The sequence below is a fragment of the Paramormyrops kingsleyae genome, chromosome 5 (assembly GCF_048594095.1).
Source record: "Paramormyrops kingsleyae isolate MSU_618 chromosome 5, PKINGS_0.4, whole genome shotgun sequence".
Classification (NCBI taxonomy): Eukaryota; Metazoa; Chordata; class Actinopteri; order Osteoglossiformes; family Mormyridae; genus Paramormyrops; species Paramormyrops kingsleyae.
The window spans coordinates 31,721,571-31,749,056 of record NC_132801.1 but is presented as its reverse complement, the minus strand read 5'-3'; the positions used below and the strand labels follow the sequence as shown (position 1 = coordinate 31,749,056).

Sequence of the window (27,486 nt, the reverse complement as noted above, 5' to 3'; positions counted from 1 at the left end):
CTGTACTTCAAGGAAATGCCTTTGCTTCAGTCAGCAGTGGAGGAAAAATATGATTCAAAACGCTGAAACACTGTGACATGAAATTAAATTAAAGATGAGAAGGATAAAGTTGGAAGGTGAAGCTTAAATGTATAAATGCATGGTGAATAAATATGTATTGGATTTATGTGCTACATAACGGTGCTTGTGTATTAATGCATTTATCTTCCCAGATTAGTGATCAGGCTACCCAGACTTAGCTAATACCATCCATCCTGCCATTTTTCAACAGTCTATTGGTGTCTATTGGTCATAGGCAGACCTGCAGCCCACTTCAGGCAGTTTAGGGCATTAGCCAGGGGAACACCCAGGGTAGAACGCAACATGGAGAGAACATGGAATCTCCACAGACACGACCAGTGAATTTAGTAGTCAAACCCCCAGCCCTGGAGGTCTCATAATCACCTTGACCTTGGTATGGAAGGTGGTTAGATAGACAGTTTATAATTCCAGCATGAAAAACATCTTTGCTAATTTACCCATTTTTCAAAGCACAGTGGAAAGAATATCCCAGCTACCTACAGACATGCAGCTCATATTGATTTCTTAATTATCTTTTGTAATTGAGCTGTATTTTCACTAACCCCTTAGTTAGAATTCATGGCAAATGTTCCATTTATCTGTTTTTCTCAGACAGCACAATGACGTCATTGTCCAAACGACAATATAACATTAACGGTGAACACTGCCTAATTCACAGTTGGCTTTGAACAACAAATTAACTGAAATACAATGTTTTGTAATCAATAAATTTTATGGTACCCCATGAAGGGATAATGATGAGTCCAATTCTTGAAAAGCCAACTTTGTTTTTATAGGAGGTAACATTTTTTAATACTCAGGGTCAAATGTCATAGATTTTTGGCTGTATATATTATAACTCACCTTAAAGATGGTTAAATAATGAAGGTGGGGAAAATATATTTTATAGTAACAGTACTGTATGTGTCTATTTGGCACCTTTTGTGAAAACAAACTTACAACATTCTAAAGTGTAGCATTACCCACAAAGGCCTATACAACAATGATTAAGCCCCACACACTATTTTATTTAGCAAAATTTAGCGTGACATTCACATAGGGCCTCCATGAAAATCCATGATATTCCCCATATTACCTACCCCGTGGTCTGGCTGTACAGAGACAACATTCATTAATGGTTTTACAAGTATTGTCAATAAAATCTTGCTCTCAATTCATGCATTTCTTAGGATGCCTCATCAGAATACTGGTACTTTTTTATTCAACTGCTATGTAATTTCTGTTGCAAAGATGAGCTGATTTTAATGACATTTACATCATTTTGGTTATCTGATAGGCTATGATACTAGCAATAGAGTCTCAAGCTTGAAAGACGATTCACTGCATTGGGATTACTGTATGTGTAGATAGCTAACAGTTAAAAATAATACTTTGCTGATGTTCATTCTCATCTTTCTGAAGATCTGTTTACATATTCGGGACCAAATTACTGATGAAATGTTATGTTAATGTGTACGATCTATTAATTTAACCTGGTGATAATGAATTAAACCATATAAACCCCAAATAATAATAATTTCACTCACCACACGGGGCACTGCAATTTCTCCTGGAAATAGGATCAGCTGGTTATTATATTCTATACTTTTTTATATCTATATTAGCTTGGCTTTACTGTTAAGTACATATTAAACTAACAGCATTAGCATGTTACTTAAAATATATGGATTTCACAAATGAAAATATTTTTCATTAGGTGCGCCTAACAGGCTCACATGCTTTAAACACTCTGTTAATATATTTCAGATGTATTTTTCAGCTTGAGCTTTCTCTTTGTGCTCCTGATTGAGAATGTAGTTTCATCTTTTGCCAATTTATGTCCAGATGTTCAACCTTTGCTGTGGTGAAAGCTTTCTGCTGTCTGTACTGTCAAACGCACTGAGGTCTTTATTTAGCGTCTTTGCTGTGTTCATGGGTAATTAGTTGCAAATGTGTCAAAGCAGAACGAATGAGTAGTTTTAATCTTAAAAATAACAATAATTCTAAAAAACTATGGACTCCAGTAGGTTATGTTCATCAGTGTTGTTTATAGGCCTTAATTTACTTGTTGTGGCTGCACAATTAAGTTTTTATTTATAATTCTGAAAGCTTTCCACCAGAGCTTTATGCAAGTAATTGTGTAAATCCTCTCATGAACAAAAGTACATTTTTTTTCTCCTTTCACCTTAAAACCCCATCAACATTCATGAAAAGAGTGTGTCGGTCTATAGCCATCACTAATTTCAGTTCAACCACAGAAGCGACAGGGCTTTATTTAAGAATTAGTGTTTTAAAACAAGGGCTCTGGTTGTAAAAGAGCAGTAAACAGTGTTGCATAGCAAGTTTAAAAGTATGTGCATGAATATTTTGCGTCATTTTATTGGTTTTCGAGGGATAAATAGCGCTGTTCGGAATTATTTTGTGGATGAGATGTTTTCTTGATGCAAACCTGAACCCCCAAAGGAACAATTTGACATATTAAGGAAACCAGGCCCAAAATCTGAGTGGGAGCCTTGGAAAGAAATTACCCTGCTGTCGTTTCTTCTATTTTGTTCCAGTTCTGCTTGGTAATCAACAACCTTGAAAGTTTGGTCTTCAAGGACGATACACCACATTAAAAGGCTGCTTATTACAACTATTATCCTGTTCCAGGCTCCCTTTAGAATTCAGAGAGTCTATATTTGCTCCAAATGTTTTAAGTTTTCTATCTTATGTCATTTTTATAGTTACATTACCGGGCTTTGCAAATAGGACCTAATAAGAGTTTTCAACAAGAAAGAAAAGGATCCTGCATTGAGGATGTCTACTGAGAAAAAATGAAAAAAAATCAGCATAAACAAAAGACTATCGGGACCAGCTGTCATTTCTTAAATATCATGTTGCCAATATTTCTCCGCAATAATAACTGGCCGATTTAGAATGATGGTTTTTGCAATAGAGGATGCCAATAAAGAGAAGGGTGTTCTAAATTAAACTGTTCTACGTATCCAACATATAATAATGAGTAGAACTATAAATGTAAAATATTTAGACTTGATTTTAACCCCTTTCTGTATTGTTCAATTTAAGGCTAATATTTCTGCAATCGAATTTTGGATTATTTTTTGTTTGAATAGAACCACAACTTCTATTATAGCACGTTGCCTTTCCATTACTAGTGTGGCCTGCTTTTGGTTTTGCCAGAGGGTAGATGATGTTTGCATCAGATATAATGGCCAGCTAAGGGGCCGGTTTGCCTACTGTAAACACGCCAAGGGGGAGAAACACAAGCATTTATTTCAGCACTGCTGTTTTGGGCAAACACAGACCACCCTGTCAACAGAGCAGTCGCTAAAATTCTCACACCAGCTGGTCTGTCAGAAGAACTGTGACACAAATTAGCCTGATCACTCATCTGATGCAGCCTATCACTGACGACTACTCATTCACTGCTCTGACAGGATGACCATACTGTAGCTGAAGCTTTCCTTTGAAACACATTCAGATTGGAAGGTAAACCGTGAAAAGTCTGGGAGCACAGTAAATATTTTTAAAAGAGCAATTCAGTATGTCTAATAAGCAGTCATGCTCATTTCAACTGTATTCAATCTCTATTTCAAGGTCTCCTCAGGTGGTTGCATGCTGAGTTGGGCAACCTGCCCAGTCCTAGATAAAATAATTACCCAGGCATTGTGGCTAATGTGGAAATATGGGCAGAAAGAGGAAAATTGGCCAGCAGTTTTTGGAGCTCACACAGCAACTGCTCATCCCTATACAGTTGGTCCTTCTCTCTGGAAACGGTGCCAGGATTCAGATTTGGAGAGCTGGTATTTATGGTCTCAAAGCTCTTGGACATATTCATTGCAGACATTTCATTCTTTTACATCGAGTCGATTTTAAGAAGCAGTGATAAGCTTGCTTGTGTCTTTAAAATGCTCAATTTTTAACATACTAGGAATCTGTCTTTTTCATTTAGCTGTAGAGCTAAGTACCGAAATATGGCGAGCAGGGATTTCAAAGTGCTTTTTTCCACCTGCTGGTTGCATAATGTACAATATTTATAAAGTGTTAGGTTTATCTCAGGATCTTTGCCATTTAGTTAGGTAACAGTAAGCATGCTCTAAATCCGACTGTATTTCTGTCCGATCATTTCAGATTAAAAAGGTATTCAATGTCATTCATATTTAACTACCTGTTTTGTATTTTATTTTCACCAAGCCAGAGTATTATGAAAGAGTGTTCCAATATTGAATCCTCTTTCAGTGCAGTTTTTAATGTTTAATGCTGAATAGAAAGTCTAAATTAAAAAATTTAAACCAAACATGCCCCTTCGACCTTGACGAAGATAAGCAGGTATGGATGCATGGATGGAATTGTATGTAAAATGTACATGTAAAAAAAACTTTACGAAGTATTAATCCGAAAATTGTGGATTTGTTTATTTGTTATTCCTTTGTTATTTTACTGCTGCTTTTATTTCTACAACTTAACTATATCTCAAAGATAGTTCTTATTTTATAGGTTGTATACTTGTGGGGTATACCAAGATTATTTTTTTCTAGGTGATTTGATATTTTAAGCTGCAATGTGCCGTCCAATGGCATGCCACATTTTACAGACGTGTGTACGTGTTTCTTGCAAAGTGATGCCAACATCACTGGCAGTTCTGGCTTCACTCCAGCCCTCTCCAGTATGGCTTCGTTGCTGTTATTCCTGATTTCCTTCACTAAGGAAACTTGAGTCGCACTTGAGGCTCCCGAATGGCCCAAGAAATTGCTCACTTGACACATAAATGCCCCTGAGGTGTAGACAAAACGTCAATGTAATCTGTGGTCAGGATGGATCAGGATGAAGCCATACCCTGATATTTTTACTCACTAGTGCTCTTCACTCACACAAATCGAGGGCCATTTCGTTTCGAGAGACTCTCTCAAAACACACGAAGAATTTTCCATCGGTGTCACTCTATAGCAGAAGAAAACCTGTTGTTTGAATGTAGCTGACCCGCTGCATTGTTTAGTCCTTGTAAGCAATAAACTTTGAAGTATCTAAATTTACATTTGGCCTCCAAATAGGCAGTTAATGAGGACTTGAGGAACAAGAAATGAGAATGAGATTTTCAGCTGTAAATTTTTGCAGTGAGGAGGCGCAGGCCTGAAGTGAGATGGAAAGTGCTCCAGTCATTAGCGTTTCCCCTAGAATTTGTGTCAGCAGCAGTGGCAGCAGATTCTCCATGACCCCAAAAAGGCAAGCAGACTGCGGTGGGGGTTGGGCTGGGAATTAGCGATGCAGCAAATAGTGCATATTCACACATTCAATATTTGCTGTGTGCTCCTACATTCATCTTGCTAATTCTTGCCATTAGTTTTGTTGTCCCGGACAATTTCCAGCATATATATATATATATATATATATATATATATATATATATGTGTGTGTGTGTGTGTGTGTGTTATGGAAGCACAGCTTTTTCCTGCAGTTTCGTAGAGCAGCAGCTGTTGGATACAAGAAAGGTAGTGGCTGGTGTGCACATGTGTGTGAATTTGTGTTTTGGGGAGGGGGGGGGCATTCTAATAAGAAAAACCCTTTGTGTTGAATGTTAAACAACAAATACTCATTGGAAATAGATGAAATTGCTTTATAGCTTCCATTCCATTATGTGCTGTTGTGGGCAGTGGGCTTCTCAGGGTGATGTGTCAGGGAATTATGCAAAAACATTCCTGAATTTAAATGATCAAAGGTTCAAAAGAACAGAGACTGAAGAAAAAAATGTGAGTACAAACTGTTACTTTCATTGCAGCCTTTCATGAAAATATATTGAAATATTTGTTTTTTTTCCCCCAGTAACCTTTGTCTGAAAAATGGAGCACACCAGACACACATGACTACAAAATAACAGTTATCTTTTGAAAGGAGAGTAATACAGTCGTGGTTCTGATGTTTCAAAAAGTCATCTTTGTTACTCATTTGCATTTAGATAATAGAAGTTACACTTGCCAGTACATCTGTCAGGACATCTATTTTTTACAGAAGTTTTAAAATAGCACACCTAAGACTGACAGGTTTCTTTTTTTGAATAAATATTTCTGATATAGAGTGTTAATTGAAATGCAAATCAAGGGCATTTTATATTTAATCAACAAATGCATTTTAATCTACATCCATTTTAAAACAGAGGGTGGAGAAACACTGTTTTCTCCATAAATGAAAGGCAGTGATGTTACGCGAAGGAATAAAGCCTTGCTGGTACAGTATATCAGAGCCGGCAGGGAAAGTGTGATTCCCTTAAAGTAATTATAAATACCCCCACAGAGGATGCCTCATGATATACTGTGAACTCATTACTGACATTTCTAAATCACTGCTTGTTTTCTGACACAGATAACATCTTCTGCTGTTTTATTGCTCATCTCTTATATACGTCTCCAGAGATGAAAATGCTATCAGCGAAAATACATTATATCCTTTTATTGTAACTGTTGTCTTTTTTTAAGCTCAAATCATCCTTTTGATTTTTAGAGTTGTCTAACATCTAAAAGGCAGAATATAACTATTTTTTCAAACAATGTTGCTTTTTATTGCCAGTGGTGATCTTAGCTGCAAACATTTGTCTCTTCAGGGACCTGATGCCATCGACACTGGAGGGCCAGATTACCATGGAGAAGACACCCAGCTACTTTGTGACTAACAGTGCCCCCAAACGCATCCATTCTATGGCGAAAGACACCAAACTCATCATCGTGGTCCGCAACCCTGTGACTAGAGCCATATCCGACTACACACAGACTCTCTCCAAGAGACCAGAGATCCCGACCTTTGAGGTCCTGGCTTTTAAGAACAGGACCCTGGGTCTGATTGATGCCTCATGGAGTGCCCTGAGAATTGGAATATATGCACTGCACCTGGAAAGCTGGATGCAGTATTTTCCACTGTCCCAGATACACTTTGTCAGTGGAGAGAGGCTTATTGTTGATCCAGGTGGGGAGCTGGCCAGAGTGCAGGACTTTCTTGGACTGAAGCGCATTGTGACAGATAAACATTTCTATTTCAACAAAACCAAGGGATTCCCATGCTTGAAGAAACCAGAGGACAGCAGTGCACCACGGTGCCTCGGCAAGTCCAAGGGCAGAACTCATCCCAAAATAGACTCCGACGTGATACACAGACTACACAAGTTTTACAAACCCTTTAATATGATGTTTTATCAAATGACAGGGCAGAACTTCCAGTGGGAGCAAGAGGAGATGCAGTGAGTGTTTCTCAGGCCTGCAAGACTTTCAGCACTGCCAGCTGGCCCACGATTTCCCATGATGCAAAGAATCTGACTATCATCCCTCACTACACAAATGGTCCGTGTCAAAAGCAAAACTTACCTGTAATCTGCACTGTAGTTTCAGTGGCCATAGTGGCATCCATAATTGTAAATAATATTTGTAAATGAAAGATTATTTTATATTTCATTTTCAAAATATTTAGGGGTACAAAAATCGAGGCAAAAATGTGCAACAGTTCATGCTAAGTGTCCTTAATAAGTGATTTGCTTCTTGAACATAATGAATTCCAAGAAAAGAACAACATTGCTTTGTCAACTTTGTTCTTCTATTAGAAAGGCAATGATGGGGTTAAATGTGCATTTCATTTGAGGCATGTCATTTAAGACTGAAATGTGTAATTGCGTATTTCATATTTGCACTGGTTAAGAATACTCAGAGTGTCATTTAATGGTCATACTATTGCTTTTCATTTACATCGCATTATGTGGTATCTGTCTCTGAGTTCTGCACAACGTGAGACAATCAATATTGGTGTGATGTTTGTCAATGGTGGCCCTGGCGTCGATGCCTCTGCCTTGGCCATGCGAGATTGATTCGGCTCACTGTGGCCCCCCATGTTTCGTTACTCAGGTGTGTCGAGTCAGTCTGCTGGTACTGCAAGGAATCAGATCAATCCACTGAAGCTCTCGCTGCCCTTGAGAGCATCTGAATGCCAGGAACCCACCTTTTACATCACAAGGCAGTGCTGTACAGTCAACCGTAAGACACATATGCTGTGTAATTGTCTAATGTATTCTATTTAGTATTTCCAGAAAATTTATATTTCTGTTTGTAAGCCTACCGCTGCAGTAAAGTTGCATGCCGTACTGGAAGCAGATCATGGACACTGAATAAAACGATTCAACAGATGTTTATTGATTTAAAAATTGATTAAACTGCAGATTATAATAAAATATTAAATATATACATATATTTTTAAAACAAGGTTTATGTTATGTCTATAGTACTAAAGGAATCCCAAGATATATTGCTATGTGTTTAACTCGGTAATGTAACCACTGTACTACATAAACCCTCACATGACCAAAAAACATAAATATATATTTATTTCTTAATAGTACACAGTTAACATATCTAAACTGAAGCACAGAATTATTTCTTATTTGACTCACGGCTAATACGTTTCAGTTCAGATTCTGAAATGTAACAGTTTACACAGTGCATTCTACTGCAAGAATATTATTCAGTGCTCAGGAAATCAGAACAAGAACTGAAAAACAGAGAAAAGGAAATTTAAAAATCAAAATTCAATTGCTAATTATTTTCACTTCAAAATATGTTCCATGTTTTTTTTTTTTTTAAATAATGTCTGTCACTCTTGATTCGTCAGCAATCACATATTGGACTAGAGCTAAGGATATTGATTCCGAATTGTTGCACATGTGTATTAAAATGTCTGAATAAGCATTTTTAAAGAAAATAATATTATTTAAGGCAGCATTTCAAAAGTCAGATTTTTCCCCACATAAAATATGGTAATGATATTTTTTTCTCATATCTTGTAGTAACACATGCTGGGATGTATATTTAACTAATATGCTCAATCAAATGTGTGTCTTCATGGAGCAAGTGCTTTCGTCTCATAAGTGTTTCAGTTTAATGGTCTTATAAAAGAATGCTATTAATCAAATTGAACTGAGAGGAAATCAAGCTTGACTGACCAAATGAACTGTGTGTATAATAAAGTGTATAATAACCATATAATAACATATTAATATATTAATATCATGCTTATGGATTTTAATGTTATGAATAAAAGGCAAATGGATCATGTACTACCTACATAGCAACATATTATTCTGCAGTTTTTGTTGGCTTATTATCTGTTTGTGCATGGATGCTCGTGGCCCTGCCCTGTGCAGGAAGGACCTTTACGGAATGTTTTCCCAAGTTACACAGATGACAGGTTATGTCTTTCCCTGCAAATCACATTGTGCATAAAGGCTAGGGATAATGCGCTCATCTCCCACTGCTAATCTCTAGAAAATACTGTCATAGCTACGACTGGAGACTCTTACTTACAGTAGTAGTAGTTTTATAGCTACACAACTATGATCACAACCAACTCGGATGACTGTTAAAGTCTCATTAACAATGTAAAATGATTCAGTTATAATTCATTTGTAATGGAAGTGTCAATTGCTGTCTCCCTATGAAATAAATCTTATTGTACTGATTACCAGTCTAAGTCTAAAAACATGCAGATAAATGTTCTTACAACATCTTCTTGGACTAGTCTATTCATCGTCCTTTCAAATAAAATGATACGTTATGAAAGAAAATTCTGTTCCATTGATAGGTACAAATCATTGTCTTCTTGGAACTCCTGTGTGATAAGGGGTGATAAGGAATGTATGTGGTTTAGAAGGAAAATTGAACACCTGCCCTTCTGTATTACTCAATGATACGTGGATTTGAGAACCTCAGTAATATGACTGCTCATGGCTTGCTTAATAAGGGTGATGGAGAGATACATTTTAAAAATCACGAAGAAATCCTCATTCCAATAGACCATCTGAGTTTCTTGGCTGTCATTTCTGCAAGGAATGCTCAAGATGTATTATTCCCTGTCAATTATTTTATAACTAGAGACAGTGAAAAATAGGTTACTGTGAAATCCCTCAAGTGAATTTTACAACAATCAATTCAATAAAACATACTTACAGCATGAATGTCTACTTGTACTCTTACATGCATTATTATTATTATTATTATTATTATTATTATTATTAAGCAAGCAGAAATTGTTCATATTCCATCCATGCTGTTCCCCAGCCTTGTGCTCTACGCTGTCCCCAGGATCGCCCCAAAACCCTGTGCTGGATGGATTGTCCAATGGATGAAACCTGTGGTCTGGAAGCTATAGATACAATGGCATGCAAAAGTTTGGGCACCCTTGCTTAAAATGTCTGTCACAGTGATGAAATGATCACCAAAAGGCATTAAGTTAAAGATCACACATATCTTTAATATTTTAAGCAGGATTACATGTTTATTTCCATCAATCACAGGTACAAAATACCAAAACAATTAAAAGAAGCAAGGGTGCCCAAACTTGCAACCCAAATGCACAGCCATCTGTTACCAAGAAACAATGCATATTTGCATTAATGTATATTGCAGGGTCCAATAGTGCAGAAGATTTACTCTGCATATTGACCTTTTATACAGGAGATCATGAAAATAATCTAAAATGAGAACAGGTAAACATTAAACATTGCTATAATTTTTATACTGTATGAATAGCTCTTTAACCCCCTTTAGAAATATTCCCCTGAAGCAAACATTAGGTATATGGATTTTGCATAGCATTTTTTCCTAGAAGCAAAAGGTTAAAACGTGACTCAGTTTGGTACAACAGAATGTCAGAATGTGCCTTCTTAAATGAAATCATCAGGGGTTCAGGTGGGGTAGAGAGTGGAAATTGAAAACTGGTGATGTTTGATTCCTTAGGTTTAATGTGAGGTCTGATGACCTCCAACTGGTAGCCAATAGATGCAGACTATGCGAACATAATACAAACCATTTTGGATTAGCCAAATAGGTTTGATGGGCATCTTTTGTCAAATATTGTAATGTAGGAATATGTTACAAAAGAAAGTAAGCTTTTTATCACTGATGATAAAATACTTTTGACAGCTCTCATTATGTCACCATTAGCTTATGTGGTGTGGTGTGATAGTGAACTTCCAGTATGACTGGAATATTTTTTGACAGATTAAGTTGGAGGTGCTGGTCTAATATCCAGGAACAGATGTTGGCAAGACATGTTACAATTTTGGGAAAAGGGACAAGCGATAGTCACATTTTATAAGAGCAGAATTTAAAATGGGTAGAGGCGACAGAGCCCAAAAAAGTAGTATTAAATGAATAAAATGGAGGATCTTCTGCTGATTCCTGTGGGAAAAATTTTACATGCAGAACATTCTACTAGACCACCTAGTAGAACTTACCTGAGGATTCATTACATGTCATGGCAATTCCTTTGACTTCAGGCTTAGCAAGAGGGCTGAAGTCGGATTTCATGATTGCCCAAGAGGCTCCTGTAAAGCAGTGGAGAGCTTTGGAAATTGCTAGGAGAGCAGTCTCAGTTCAAGGTGTACAATTTTGATGATGGAATGAACAGATGATATAGAGAACATATTTAAGTTTTCAATAGGTATAAACAATTTACCGTTGCTTCCGGGATGGGCTCCGGACCCCCGGCGACCCAGTGGGATAAGCGGGTTGGACAATGGATGGATTGATGGATAAACAATTTACATCAGAAGTCTTTTTTATCTCTTTGTGTACAGTATATGCTGACTAAAGAAATTAATAGTCTCTGCAGCTGCTATTAACCATTAACGCATTCAAAGAAAATAAATATGCAGTTGGGAATGAAGATGCCTACTTAATAAAACATAAGAAATTATTTTCTTCGGGAAGTTTGAGTTTTGTCTACAATACTTTTGAAGAAAAATGGAACATTAAGAAATAAAACACTATTGGTAAATTCTAATTTAGTGTTGCACAGCTCCACAGTTTAAGAACTGGTGCCTGGAAGCTGGGAAGTTCAAATTCTTTGGCCTGGCAGAGTAATAATATCACCACTGCAGCCTTGAATAAGGCCTTTAACCCCAGCTGCTCCAGGGAGGATGGCTGACCCTGTGCTCTGACCCCAAGCTTGTATATTGCTTTGGGCAAAAATGTCTGCTAAATAAGCAAATGTAATTAGGGAGCAAGAATAATCACCTCCAAACCATTACTTCATTAGCACATAATTTGAATTGTTAAACATCATAAACCCCTATTTTTCATCATCAGAATATTGCAAAATGCTATTTGGCAGATTTCCTTATCATTAAGGATGTGGAAGTTTTTTTTTTTTTTACTAATATGTAATGTTTACTAATAATTAAGGGCAGATTGCTTTCATACTTGACGGATATTTGGACCACCTGTTCGTGAAACTAAAGTTTTAATAAATGTTTATATATAATTGAGAATTACATGTAAGATATAGAAAATGACTACTGTTTACTACAGCTTCTAAATATTCCCATGCATCTTCCTTAACAGCTTGTCATCTGCAGGGTCGTGGGAGTCCAGAAGCTATGGGCACAAGGCAGGGAATTATCCAGTACAGGGCACCAACCAGTGATGTAGTCATGACCACCTAAACTGAGACCAATTCTTTACCAAGACCAGCGTGTATCAAGACTGAGGCAAGTCCAAGACCAAGGCAGAGCGAGACTACATTAATATATATTAATAACAAACATTATATACTAATAACAAACATTATAATTGTATAATCATGCAATGCTTGTTATTAATGTATATTAAAGCTGTAAAGGGATGTTAGGATGTTAAGGTGTACTTGCATGCTGTTTATGAATGTTCTATGAATGAATTATGAATGCATTATGAAGGTGCACTGAACGTTCTATGAATGCATCATGAAGGTGTGCGTTACCAAATATTAAGCCGTTGTGATAAATATTGAGGCGTTTTGATGAGTGGTCTTCACTGGTCTTGTAATAAAACCTCGAGTCCTCTATGTCCAAGACCGAGACAAGACCGAGTCAAAATAAAGTTGATTCTGAGGCAAGACCAAGACCACAAAAAAGTGGTCTCAAGACCAAGACCAGTCTCAAGTACTACAACACTAGTACCAACTGTAATTCCCAGTTCTGATTTGCTGCCTGCACCACAACCATGTTCCCTTTCTGGTTCACTCTCCTCAGAATACTGACAGCTACAACTCAGTGCCGTACTGATTCTTCTAGGTGCTATATAACTACTCAAACCACTTTACCAATTGTGTGGAATTGCCCCCTGTGCAATTACTGAGTGTTCTTCTATCTCCCCAGTTTCTCCCGATTGCCTGAATTTTCTACCATGTACTTCTGTGTCCTTGCGATCCCCAATCCTGCCCGTTGAGCATGATTCCTGCAAGTTTGTGTCTCTGCTTCCCAGTAACTGCACGTGTTCCTGCCTTTCCCTGCACCCCAGGAGAGATTTTTTGGCTCACCAGCCTCAGCTCATACCTAGACTAGATTTCCCCTCTCTTGTCTGCAGCTCCCTGATCTCCCAAGCTTTACACCTTTGCAGAATTTGTCAATCATGTAGTAAAACTGCATAAGTAATATACTATGAATTTAACTAATTAAATCAATTTAGTTTTCTTAATAAAATGATGCTTTATTTGCTATTTGCACATGTACAGCATAATTCCTCAGGTTTCATAGCCCATATTCACACGGGCCCACACAGTTAAGAGCAAAACTGCTCTCAGGTCCCTTCTGTTTGACACATGCACAGAGAACAAAGAAAAATATTCTTTATCCATTACACGAGTTTTCAACGTGTAGTTTATCTGTTTATTGTGTTTGAAAAAAAATGTCCTACGTATATACAGTTAGGTCCATATATATTGTTTACTGCAATATATTTCAATTGAAGTTATACAATGGGTATGGATTTAAAGTGCAGACTCTCAGATTTCATTTCAGGGTATCCACATTCAAACTGGATGAAGGGTTTAGGAGTTTCAGCTCATTAACATCTCCCACCCTCTTTTTAAAGGGGCCAAAAGTAATTGGACAATTCACTTAAAAGCTATTTCATAGACAGGTGTGGGCAGTTCCTTCATTCTTTCATTATCAATTAAGCAGATAAAAGCCGTGGAGTTGATTTGAGGTGTCTTGTTTGCATTTGGAAGATTGAGGTGTGAACATACAACGTGCGGTCAAAGAAACAGGCCATCCTTAGGCTGTGAAAACAAAAAAAAACAATTTGAGAAATTGCCACAACATTAGGAGTGGCAAAATCCATAGTTTGGTACATATTGAGAAAGAAAGAAAGCTTTGGTGAACTCAGCAACGCAAAAAGGCCTGGACGTCCACAGACGACAACAGTGGTGGATGATTGCAGAATGATTTCCATGGTGAAGAGAAACCCCTTCATAACAGCCAACCAAGTGAACAACACTCTCCAGGAGGTAGACGTATCAATATCCAAGTCTACCATAAAGAGAAGACTGCATGAAAGCAAATACAGAGGGTTCACTGCAAGATGCAAGCCACTCATAAGCCTTAAGAATAGAAAGGCTAGATTGGACTTTGCAAAAAAACATCCAAAAAAAACCAGCACAGTTCTGGAACAGCATTCTTTGGACAGATGAAACTACAGTAATATCAACCTGTATCAGAATGGTGGAAAGAAAAAAGTATGGAGAAGGGCTGGAACAGCTTATCATCCAAAGAACACCACATCACCTGTAAAACATGGTGGAGGCAGTGTGATGGCTTGGGCGTGCATGGCTGCCAGTGGCACTGGGTCTTTAGTGTTTCTTGATGATGTGACACAGGATGGAAGCAGCTGAATGAATGCTGAGGTGTTCAGAGACATCATGTCTGCTCAAATCCAGCCAAATTGATTGGGCGGCGTTTCATCATACAGATGGACAATGACCCAAAACACACAGCAAAAGCAACCCAGGACTTTATTAAAGCAAAGAAGTGGAATATTCTCGAATGGCCAAGTCAGTCACCTGATCTCAACCCCATTGAACATGCATTTAACTTACTAAAGACTAAACTACAGACAGAAAGACCCTCAAACAAACAGCAACTGAAAGCTGCTGCAGTAAAGGCCTGGAAGAGCATTAAAAAGGAGGAAACCCAGCGTCTGGTCATGTCCATGAGTTCGAGACTTCAGGCAGTCATTGCCTGCAAAGGGTTTTCAACTAAGTATTAGAATTGAAGATTTTATTTGCAGTTATATTAATTTGTCCAATTACTTATGAGCCCCTGAAAGAAAAATTACTTTACTTCCTCAGATTTTTATGCAGTGTTTTTGTTAAAGCTGAAAGTCTGCACTTCAACTGCATCTGACTTGTTTCTTTTAAAATTTATTGTGGTAACGTACAGAACTTAAAAATCGAAAAACTTTGTCTCTGTCCAAATATTTATGGTCCTGACTGTATTTGAACACAATCTATGCTTTTAATTGACCACTGAAGTGAAGAAATGATGACCTGACTTATAGCATTCTGATAATCATCAATATAATTTGATATGAAAAAAATCATGAGAAAATATTTTACCATATCCCCCAGCCCCAGAGTGATATCAAAATGAAATAGCGTATATAGTCATATACACAATTGTTTTACATTGCAGTATTAATAATTAGGATAAAATTCTCACTTTCAATATGATTGGGAAGCAAACATTTCTGGGAATTTCCTATAGGCCAGTCCTGCGTACTTGACCAGCCAGAAAATACTCATTTAGATCTAAAATTTTATAAGCTTTAAACTGCTTGTGCCTGTATTGATTGAGAGTGAACTAGATAGTTGAAAAGACAACTTGGTAGCGAGTGTGGATCATGTATACCAGCCTTGTTGAGCTTCTCTTCATAGCTATTATTACTTGAGATTTATGTTATCAAGAAGACTAGATAAAGGAAGATCACGATCAACTGCAGGTATGTCACTATTGCATTCGTCATGTTTTGATGACAAAAAGGCAGGTTGGGACCATGGAGGTCATCCCCAGTAGCAAGATACATGGTGGGCCTACAGGGTAAATTGTATTTTCAGCACATTTTCCAGGTTTCAGGCCCAGTGGGGATATGAATAGTTGGCCAAGCATGGGATTCAAACTGGCAACCTCCTGGTCACAGGTAGAGAGGCTTAACCAGCTGAACCAGACACCAATGCCCATGATATGCTTTACGGTTGCTAATTCGCAGGCGTAATTATCTTAGGAATTCATGGTTGGAATTCAAGACGTGATTAGATATGAAAATTAGCAGCATGGCACATTTTCATAGTTTGACAGTTCAGAGACAAAGCTGAATGAATAGTACATAAATTAATACTTTTAATTTCAAAGTTATAGGTCTACTAAAATTATGTCAAAATGTTCTTTTACAGATTCTGCCTAATTGAGGAATGACAACAGAATTTTATTATAATAATTATTTTTTTCATGAGTTAGTCAGAGTCAGTTAACTATCTAAACTCGTTAGCACCTACATCATAACTTACACAAAGTGTAAACCACGACAAAGATCTCCTGATCTTGTGACACCAAAAACACATTCAGGTGTAAATGCCGGAAAACACATTCAGGTGTAAATGCTGGAAAACACATTCAGGTGTGATAAACAAATCTTATCTAAACTGGGTCATGTCTATATTCTCAATTTTTGTAATTTCATAATATTGTTGCACCTCTTAATTATTAATTAAATTATCATTCAAAGTATTTGTCATTAAAAAAAATTCATCTGCATACCTCACTTAATTGTGTTCCACAGTTTACAATGTCTTCTATTCTTTAGCATTGCTGTTTCAAAGCATGTTTTGGCTGCTTTGTGGAAAGTGTTAGTGAGGGAAAAAAGTGATGGATTCAATGATAGATCTTCAGGTGACTATTATTATTATTATTATTATTATTATTATTGTTATGAATTATAATAATATGCATCATTATTATAATTTTTATCGATTGTTGCAAAATTGTGCCTGCTTAATGCCTGTAAATAAACCTCAATAAGTTTATATTCATTAAAGAATACAGCGATTTTAAATACATAGTTAAATATATCTTCAAAAGAAAAAAATGGCTGAAGTATCAAATGAGAGAAGTAGAACCCTGCACCCAGAACCTGCGCCTGGAACCAATCCAATAGTGAATCTTGGTAATCTTGGTTGGCACCCCATCCTGGGTTATTGCCTGCCTTGTACCCATAACTTCCAGGATAGACTCAGGACCCCACAACCCTGCTTAGGAGAATCAGGTATAGAAAATGGATCACTTAAGGTGAAACAAATACAATGTCCACAATTTCTTCAGCTTTTGTTTAGAAAGGCTCACAGTAATCAAGATATTTTGGCAAATAACTGAATCCTAATGCCTTTAGTCCATAAAAAATACGTAATAGATGCCGAGCTGTACAAAAATGGGCAGGCGAATGCTCTCATGCACAGTATTATCTAAGGAGACTAAAATTCTCAAGGAAGTGAACAAGAAAACAGCCATTGCAAACCTTTTCAGTGAAAGTCAGTTACTGTTGGATAGCTTTGTGGAGATGGTGGCTAGTATAAAAATGTACACCTCTTAGCAACGGTCTGCTAAACCAGTTCCCAAAAGTATTATTTCCTTGCTTCAGTTGTTATCAGGGAGCTGCAATGTTTCCCCACATTTCTTCAAAAAAGAAGAGGAAAATACCTTAGTCACACAGGCAGCTGTTGATAGTGTCATATTCTCCTCTCAAAGGGAAATAAATAAAGAACACTTGCAAAGCCCATCTGGGAAGCCAGCAGCCTTATTTAATTCCTTGAGTATTGACCTCACTGGAATGCCCAGAGAGCCACTCAAATGCTCCACTAATGGAGCAGATGTACATAAATTAAACTGAAAGCAATATACTGCAAAGCCTTATCGGTGGTTAACACACAATTTATCTATCGATTTGGTGAGGAGGGTCTATAGATTCCTCAAAACCTGGAGCCTGTTTTGCTGAAAGTCTTGATGGTGCTATTATAAATCAATACCTGAAAATGATCAAAGTATGACAGTAACGTAGAATAATTTAAAGCCTTTAAAAAAAAAAACAATTTTACATGCAATGCAAAAGCTGCATAAATCCTTTAAGTGCAGCCAATAAGAAAATTTCTAGTTAGTGCTACCTGTTTGAATATATAAGCTATTTAAGTTATTACATGCTTCACGTATCAGTGTTATAAATTTATTTTATTGATATATTTTTTCATTTAGCAGGTGGCAATATGTCCAAAGTGATGTGCAAATGAGGCATATAATATAAATTATTCTACATATTAATGGCCTCTCTTGTGACTGTTACAATGAAATTATAATATGTATTTATTATATTAATATTAAATTTATTAAATAATATTAGCATACTGTCCAATAATAAAAGCAATATAAATAATACTGTACAGTACAATATAATAAAATCTAGGCAGCACTAATACTTCAATATTGGAGTCAGCTAAGACACCAGTGCTACTGGAATATTTGTGTTCAGTGGAAGTAGTCCTTAATGAGTGCCTAAATCACTGCTTTCCATCCCAAAGATCCTATTAAGACCTGGAGATCTGTCTTTGGGTCCACATAGTGTTGTCATCGTTGTATTTTAAATTGCCAATTTTAGTCTCATGCCTTGAAGCATTTTCTACTACATCATCCAGAATAGCCTTATAAGCCCATGAAAAGATGATGTATCAGGTATACAACACTTCTGTAGTTCTATCAATCGTATTTTTTTCTTCTAAAACAGGCCATCTTAAAGTCATTACTTCATCAGTGTTAATGAGCAAACAATATCCGTAATAGCAATTTCTGATCTGTTGCATGCAAATTATAGTACATATTTATCTCCTTATGAAAAGCAATGGCTGTTCAAGGTTTTTAATGTTGTGTCCGTGATATTTAGAGCTGAATCTTATTAAATAAGTAGTAAGCCTTTAATTCTTTCACTTTTGTAAGATGTATAGTAACTAGTAAAGGGACATTAAGAAATGCATTTATCAACAGGGCACCCAAACATAAAGTCACACTCTGAACTGTGCACCTGCTCATCAGTTCTTTTCTTCTTTAGCAGCTTCCAAGTACTCACTCCTGACAGCACCAGGGCTGCTGACTGCACAAGATCTAGCTGAGCAGCTAAGCACTACTCATTTGCCCCATTACAACTGGTATCACCAAGGGGTACATTTCCCAAAAGTTCCCATTGGCAAGTTACATACTGTAGTTCAAACCATTCAGTTGCATGGTTCCAACTATGTAAGTTGTTAGCAGCTGCGCTTTTGGGAAACATACCCAAGATCAAGGTCATAGAACAAAACGAGGCTGAGTCTCCAGCAAAGAGGAATCAAGACACTAAGCCAAAACTGGAGTGCTAATCAAACAAACCAAAACTGCAGAATTATAAAACCAAGAGAGTTGAAACAGATTAATCACAAGAAAACCAATCCAGAGCAGCACACAACCAAACGGGTGCGTTTTCCGAACAACGACGGAAGTTAACATTAAGGATGCATCGTACTATGTTATTTCAAACTAACAAACATCCAAAGTATGACTGTTTCCCAAAACCATCATACTTTGTTAGTACTACAGTAGTTTGAACCACATTAGTTCGAATCACCGTAGTACAAGCTACAATGTTTTCAGAGGTGATTGGTCTGACTCTCATGGTGGGTCGTGTGCAAAAACGAACAAATTTTGTAATATCGGTCTGACTTTCACAGTGGGTCGCCTGCAAAAACTCAGTGACTTCGTAATATTATTTCTAAATACAACAGTAATGCCGATATTGCATTATTACTGGTTATTTATTGCATAATATAACAGTAATAATATTGAAAACTCAAAAATAGCAATAGCATCATCATAATATGATACTTATATAATGCTTCTTGCAGAGGGAAAAAATAGAACTGTTAGGTATTGGGCTACAATGCATTTAGTGACATCGGCTCTATCTGTAATTAAGTTTATTTTATTTTAATCACACTATAAGCACTTAAACTCCTGAACCATCCATGTTCATGTAGTCTGTTAGTGGCTCCGTGGGATTGACAGGTGCACATAACATCTGCCCTTGAATTCCAGCTCTCTTACTTGCACAACTATATGGGTTCATATACAAGCACCAGTATTTTGTTTTTTTTTTTAAATCTTTTTTCATATTGCAATGAAAACAGTCAATGATTATGAAGCTATTCATTATTTTTAACTGTTAATTTGCCCATGTATTAGGCCTATATCGCAATATTACTCAATGTGATATTACGATGTCAAAATCATGCAGCCCTAAATATATATTTATCTATGTAATGAACTCTAACTTATCACTTATTTCAAGATATAGTGATTTTTCAGTTCCTCAGCTGCTGAAATGACGTGAGCAGTTCTTTCTTCTTTCTTTTTGACATCACATTGACATTGGGCTAAATGCATTGGAGTTTGTTCATTCCAGGATGTGTCAATGACAGAGTGAACAGGAACAGAGTGTTTTGGGTACATTTGCAGCCTTCACAGTCCAAACACACCAGAATTCAGTGAAAATAGTAAATAAGGACATATTCTATAATTTTATAACTACAACATTCTTTTACTTTTTGAATGAACATGAATTTTTGCCCGCCTAGAAACCCTGTGCATAATACACAAAGTCAAAGTGCTGGTCAAAAAAATGGCATTTACTGTATCCTTGCAGTATTACTAGAAAAAGTAAAACATTTACAGATTGAGGCATACAAAGCAACAAAACCCGCACAATAAACTCTGAAATAGCTGGAATTGTATTTCCCAACAATGGACGTGTTTCAGCACTGCGTACAAATCCATTTGGAGTTTCCATCCTTGTTGGACAGCTAACATTTTATAAACAGGAAAAAAGTGGGGATTGCAGTTAAGAACAAAAGATAAATGACTTGTTCATTTCTCGACCTATGACCTATGGCCTTGAATTTATCAATGGACCCTATTTTCCACTGGCACAAAGTGCAAAGTGGTTTTGCTTGTTTGGTACCAGCGCATTCCTCATTTTCATGCCCTTCACGCACATAATCAAAATAACAAATGATTTTGCGCCCACTATCCATCCGTAAGAGTGGTGTTTTTTAAATGAGGCGTGGTCAGGGGTATTGTCGCTGTGTTGCTAATTTAAGCCAGTGAAATGACATTTTGCATTTGACCAACAAAATAAATGGTATTTAGCCATCCATCCATCCATCATCTACCGCTTTTCCAGGTCGGGTCGCGGGGGCAGCAGTCTAAGCAGGGGAACCCAGACTTCCCTCTCCCCGGCCACTTCGTCCAGCTCCTCTGGGGGAATCCCGAGGCGTTCCTAGGCCAGCCGGGAGACATAGTTTCTCCAGCGTGTCCTGGATCTCCCCTGTGGCCTCCTCCCAGTGGGACATGCCCGGAACATCTCACCAGGGAGGCGTCCAGGAGGCATCATGACTAGATGCCCGAGCTACCTCTTCTGGCTACTCTTGAAGTGGAAGAGCAGCGGCTCTACTCCAGTCCCTCCTGAATGACCGAGCTTCTCACCCTATCTCTAAGGGAGAGCCCAGCCACCCTGCTGAGGAAACCCATTTCGCCTGCTTGTATTCGTGACCTCGTTCTTTTGCTCACTACCCACAGCTCGTGACCATACGTGAGGGTAGAAACGTAGATCGACTGGTAAATCGAGAGCTTTGCCTTTTGGCTCAGCTCCTTCACCATGACAGGCAGATGCAGTGCCAGCATCACTGCTGATGCCACACCGATCTGCCTGTAGATCTCCTGCTCCATCCTTCCCTCACTTGTGAACCCTGAGATACTTAAATTCCTCCACTTGGGGAAGGACCTCCTCCCCGACCCGGAAAGAGCACTCCACCCTTTTCCGGCTGCTCCAGTGAGAGCCAAAGGTCACGGTATAATGAGGCCAACAGAACCACATCATCTGCAAAAAAGCAGAGACCTAATCCTGAGGTCACCAAACCGGACACCCTCAATGCCCTGGCTGCGCCTAGAAATTCTGTCCATAAAATTTATGAACAGAATCGGTGAAAAAGGGCAGCCCTGGTGGAGTCCAACCCTCACCGGAAACGAGTCTGACTTACTGCCGACAATGGAGACCAAGATCTGACACCAGTTGTACAGGGACCGAACAGCCCTTATAAGGTAGCCCGGCACCCCATACTCCCGGAGCCGATACCCGAGTTTTTGCCTCAGCAACCGCCGAAGCCACATTCCGCTTAGCCTGCCGGTACTCCTCAGCTGCCTCCGGAGTCCCACAGGCCAAAAAGACCTGATAGGATTCCTTCTTCAGCTTGACGGCACCCCTCACCACCGGTGTCCACTAGTGGGTTCAGGGATTGCCGCCGCGACAGGCACCGACCACCTTACGGCCACAGCTCTGGTCAGCCACCTCCACAATGGATGCGTGGAACATGATCCATTCGGACTCAATGTCCCCCGCCTCCCCCGGGACATGGGCGAAGTTCTACCAGAGGTACAGTAGGAGCTGAAGCTCCTTCTGACAGGGGATTCCGCCAGACGGTCCCAGCAGGCTTCCTCCTCCACTAGCGGAGCTAACTTACCACTTGGTGGTGATCGGTTGACAGCTCTACCCCTCTGCTCACCCGAGTGTCCAATATATGCGGCCGCAAGTCCAATGACATGACCACAAAGTTGATCATTGAACTGCAGCCTAGGGTGTCCTGGTACTAATTGCACATATGGACACCCTTATGCTTGAACAATCCATGACAAGCACAGAAGTCCAATAACAAAACACCACTCGGGTTCCTCCCAATCACGCCCCTCCAGGTCTCACTGTCATTGCCCACGTAAGCATTGTAGTCCCACAGCAGAACAAGAGAGTCCCCAGGAGGAGTGCTCTCCAACACCCCTTCCAAGGACTCCAAAAAGGGTGGGTATTCTGAACGGCTGTTTGGTGCATAAGCACAAACAACAGTCAGGACCCATCCCCCCACCCGAAGGTGAAGGGAGGCTACTCTGTCGTCCACCGCGGTAAACCCCAATGTACAGGCGACCAGCCAGGGGACAATAAGTATGCCCACCCCTGCTCGGCACCTCTCCCCATGAGCAACTCCAGAGTGGAAGAGGGTCCAACCCCCCTCAAGGAGACTGGCTCCAGAGCCCAAGCCATGCGTCAAGGTGAGCCCAACTACATCTAGTCGGAACCTCACAGCCTCGTGCACCAGCTCAGGCTCCTTCCCCACCAGAGAGGTGACATTCCATGTCCCTAGAGCTAGCTTCTGTAGCCGAGGGTCAGACCGCCAAGGTCCCCTCCTTTGGCCACTACCCAACTCACAATGTACCCAACCCCTTTGGCCCCTCCTACAGGTGGTGAGCCCATTGGAGGGGGGACCCACGTGCCTCCTATAAGCTGTGCCCGACCAGGCCCCATGGGTGCAGGCCTGGCCACCAGGCGCTCACCATCGAGCCCCACCCCCAGGCCTGGCTCCAGGGAAGGGCCCCGGTGACCCGCGTCCAGGCAAGGCAAAACGTGTATCCATGTTATTTCTCATCATAAGGGGGTCTGATGGGCCGCACTTTGTCTGGTTCCTCACCCAGGACCTCTTTGCCTACCAGGGGCATAAAGCCCCGTGTCGGCTCCAGGAAAGGGCTGGCGTGTTACAGTAATTAGAAATGTGCAGGTGCACAATGCTTATTATTGACACAGGTATGTGCTAGAGGTGCACTATTTTTTTTCATTTTATTTATTTCATTTATATGTGTTTTATTATAGAGTACATCTGGTCCTTTCATGTAATAATGCTTTTTAATGAAACACCAAAAGAAAAACAATACAATACAGCCATCAGAAAGTCACAACATTCTTTGTGGCATGTTGTATATTGAGTAACATTGCCATGCATGATGGATGCCTGTTGGACATAACTAAAGACACATTAGAGGACTTTAGGAGGCGTGATGCTGAACTGCATGTACCGATGCCAACAAAGGTGTAAACAACAGCAGCAGCTTGGGCAGGAAGGGATCAGCTGGCAGAAGAGCTTAATCATTTGTAGCCTGATAAGGAATCTAAATTATGAAATGTAGAAAAATAACAGTCCAACTGCCTTTCATATGAATATTTTAAAACTCCTTAAAAACTGTAGGTTGTGTTTAAGTAGTTTGGACAACCTTTTCTTGCTTTTCATTGGTGCAAATAGAGGGTTCTATTTTTACGATCTAATGCAAAGCGTAAAACACAAAGTGCAACTAACATTTATGGGTGTGTCCAAATCCATTTAGTTATTCTGACAGCAGAAAACTGATTTTAAGCCAGAGAAAGGCTCAAAAAGGTTGTCGTAGCTCTCTTAGTTCTTCAGAGGCATCTTTTGGGCATAACAAGGAATGCACCATTTGGAATGGTGTTTCACCTCACCTTTAAAAACAGCAGCGCATGATATATGGCAGATTGCTATTGCAATGGTGTGTTTGCCCGGCAAGCCAGATCGCTTTTCACCTGGGGAAAAGGACGTGCTCATACGCGAGATAAAAATGCACAAGCACATCATCTACAGGTCACCACCGTTCCACCGAAGCCTTTCGAGGTGAAGCAGGCGTGGGATGAGGTAACAGTGTGTGTGTCCTCGCTTTCTGGCATCAACAGATCATCTGCTCAGTGCTGAAAGCAGTATAATGATGTCAATTCACTGCTAAACAAGCACAGCGGCTGGGAACGGGGACTTAATTATCCTTGTGTGTTTTTTTAATTTTCATTTTGGGTATGCAGTTTGCAAAATATAACTAAAAGTGCAACCTTTTTTTATAACAAAACGTAATCTATTTTTATGGTGTTTTATTTGTGTTTTATTATACAGTAGAATTGGTCCATTCAATGAAACACAACAGGAAAAAAATACATATATAAATATATTTATATGTATATATATATATATATATATATATACTTAACAAGGTATATTTTACACCCTTTGAGGGGTGTAAAAAACTATTTCCATTGCTCTGTCATTCCTTGATGCATGATATTTTATCATTACTCTGTCCTGTCTTCAGAATTATGCTAGGCTAAAATGTCAGAATTCATTTGAGAGAGAGAAAACAATTATGCAGTAATGTATACAATGTACTTTATTATTACTGTATTTAATGTTGCAAAGGTCGTACTGTGCGTAACTTATCAATTAAACATTGCCATATGTAAGTACATGAAAATAATGTATATAATGGTCCATGGATGGTTCTATCATCTGTGGTTTCAGCTACCCGTAGTAGATCTTGGAACATATCATCCACGGATACAGGGGAAGTGCTGTATTATGTTTCACCCTACTCAGTCTTGACATATGTATGTGTGTGTGTGTGTGTGTGTGTGTGCATGCGCACACATTTAAAGATTACTCTTTACTGTATCATATACTATACCAACTAAAACTTACATTGCAGGTTAATGCCAAATTCACTTTGAAAGGTCAAAAGACTAATTAAATCTGCAATTTAGGAGTAATTTACTATGCATTCCAAGAAACATTATCATGGCCTAGGGATCCAAAAATATATTCCATTTGATGTTTCAAAGGCATAATGTCTGTTGACACCTGATATAGACTAGGAATCCTTGGGCTAACATAAATTACTTGTTGACCAAAAAAGAAAAGACGTTATGTGGGTGTATAAGTCAGCATAAGTGTAGTATCACACCTCCTGGGCTGATGTTTAAAGCCTGCCTTTGGCTGAGTGTGTGTGTGTGTGTGGCGGGGGGCGCTTTGGGTATCATTTTTCCACAAAGTGTGTGTGTGTTTCCTCCCACAGTGCAAAAACCATAAAAGAAGATGAATGGACAACGTAAAAGTGTACATACTATGTTAGTGTTTCCATGTTCTGCGATGGACCACCACCTCATCCACATGTGCTCTGCTCTGTCTCTGTCGCCCCAAAAACACTGTTCTGCATAAATGATCATGGAAAAAAAAATACTTTGATTATGAAGATAAATGCATCTTTTCACAAACAGATCATGTATCAGGAACATTTAGCCCAGGACATTTCCCTGCCTCAATTTTTCACGTTTATTTTTTGTAACCTTTTTGGTAGCACAATATGCAGGTAACACAAAATGCTTATTTTAAGGAATACTACCACCAATTTAAAACCTAATTTTAAAACCCGGGGTTGCTTTTCAATGACTGACACGACCATAACCCCTACCCCGCCCTAACCTTGACCCAGGGCCGACTTGTGCTAATCAAGCACCCCAGGCAAAAACTAGCAAACGTCGCCCCACCCCACAAACCAAGACAAGGGGGGTTGCATGTCACATAACACTGGAGCCACATCATTCATAGGATGCAGTCTGCAAAGCTGTAGTGTTTGTAGGCTATGTTCTTCGAAGATCGAACAGGATGGGAATTAATAAATTGTTAAATAGAGGTCAGTCATTTCACTGCATTACATTACATTACATTCGGACACAGCCTAAGCAAATTCTGTCATCTGCCATGTTGATGCATAGTTTCCCTGGTGAATGATACTCTGTGGCTGGGTCTGAATTCAGGGGCTACATCCTTCTAAGGATGCATTTGAAGACCAAATGTGTCACAGTGATGCGACAAGGCTGCCTTATATCATTCCCTTATGCCTCCTTCCCCCCATGTGACAATAAAACTAGAAACTATTCAAGGCAATTCATTAATTTCACAACCTTGCAGTAATATACAGGGCATCAGTGTATTGACTGAACAGATACTAGGTAAATTTCGTGAACCCAGGAAAAATTGTCCGATGAAAGTTCACAGTAAAACTGTGAAGTTTACAGTAAAACTGTGAAGTTTACAGTTAAACTTTAAATATTCATAGTTCTACTATAAAGTTTACAATTCATCCATAAACCTTTCATAGTTGAACTGTGAACTCTTGTTTCAGGAAAATCAAACACTGTGAACAGTAAAACTGTGAAGTTTACAATTAAACCTTAATTATACATAATTCTACTATGAAGGTTACGGTTCGATCATGAATGTTTCATTCTCATTTTACCTATTCTGGTGTTTAATGATTCTGACATTGAAGTTCACAGTTCAACTATAAACATGATACCACTGCACTATGAAGTTCAGTTTTCACAGTTTTTTTTACAGTCATCTTAGTCATGATGTTTATAATTTAACTGTGTATATTTCACAAAGTGCGAGGTTTTGATAGTTTGGCAAGGCATGCAGCTAGTTTACAGTCAACTATGAGTATTGCTATGTGCCAGTGCCATCAGTTCCATCATGATGGTAATATTGCTCAGTCAGGTTTAAGTCATGGTACAGGAGGGTATAATAAACCAGACTGTTAATGATATTTCATGTTAGAGTGGCATATTCTGCAACACTGCTGTCTGAAAAACATTTAATTATTTAAGCATATGGTTGATATTCTACTGTAGCATCAAATGCATATGTTGTTCATGGCCTTTACAGCTGTTACCTATTTTACGTTCCCAATTGGCATCACTATAATAAGTGGTAGGTTCACTTGGTCTGATCGAAATACATTCCCAGCAAACACACAACGTTGGCCCCACGTGGGCAGGCTTGGGGCAACATGGGCTTGGG

General features: G+C 38.8%; 1 protein-coding gene across 2 annotated transcripts in view; it reads left to right on the top strand.

Moving 5' to 3' along the window:
• LOC111839157 (heparan sulfate glucosamine 3-O-sulfotransferase 4-like) overlaps positions 1 to 9,894 on the top strand; it is an 82,220-nt gene extending 72,326 nt beyond the window's left edge. Inside the window, exons 2-3 of one of the 2 annotated variants that reach the window (XR_002837039.2) lie at positions 6,659 to 7,388; positions 7,944 to 9,894. Coding sequence is in view for 1 of the 2 variants with exons in the window: in XM_023802811.2 (XP_023658579.1) it covers positions 6,659 to 7,292 (634 nt within the window). In the remaining variant the exon portion in view is untranslated. Of the gene's footprint in view, positions 1 to 6,658 lie in introns of both variants that reach the window. The other variant, XM_023802811.2, reaches the window with a different exon arrangement.
• Positions 9,895 to 27,486: the final 17,592 nt, after the last annotated feature.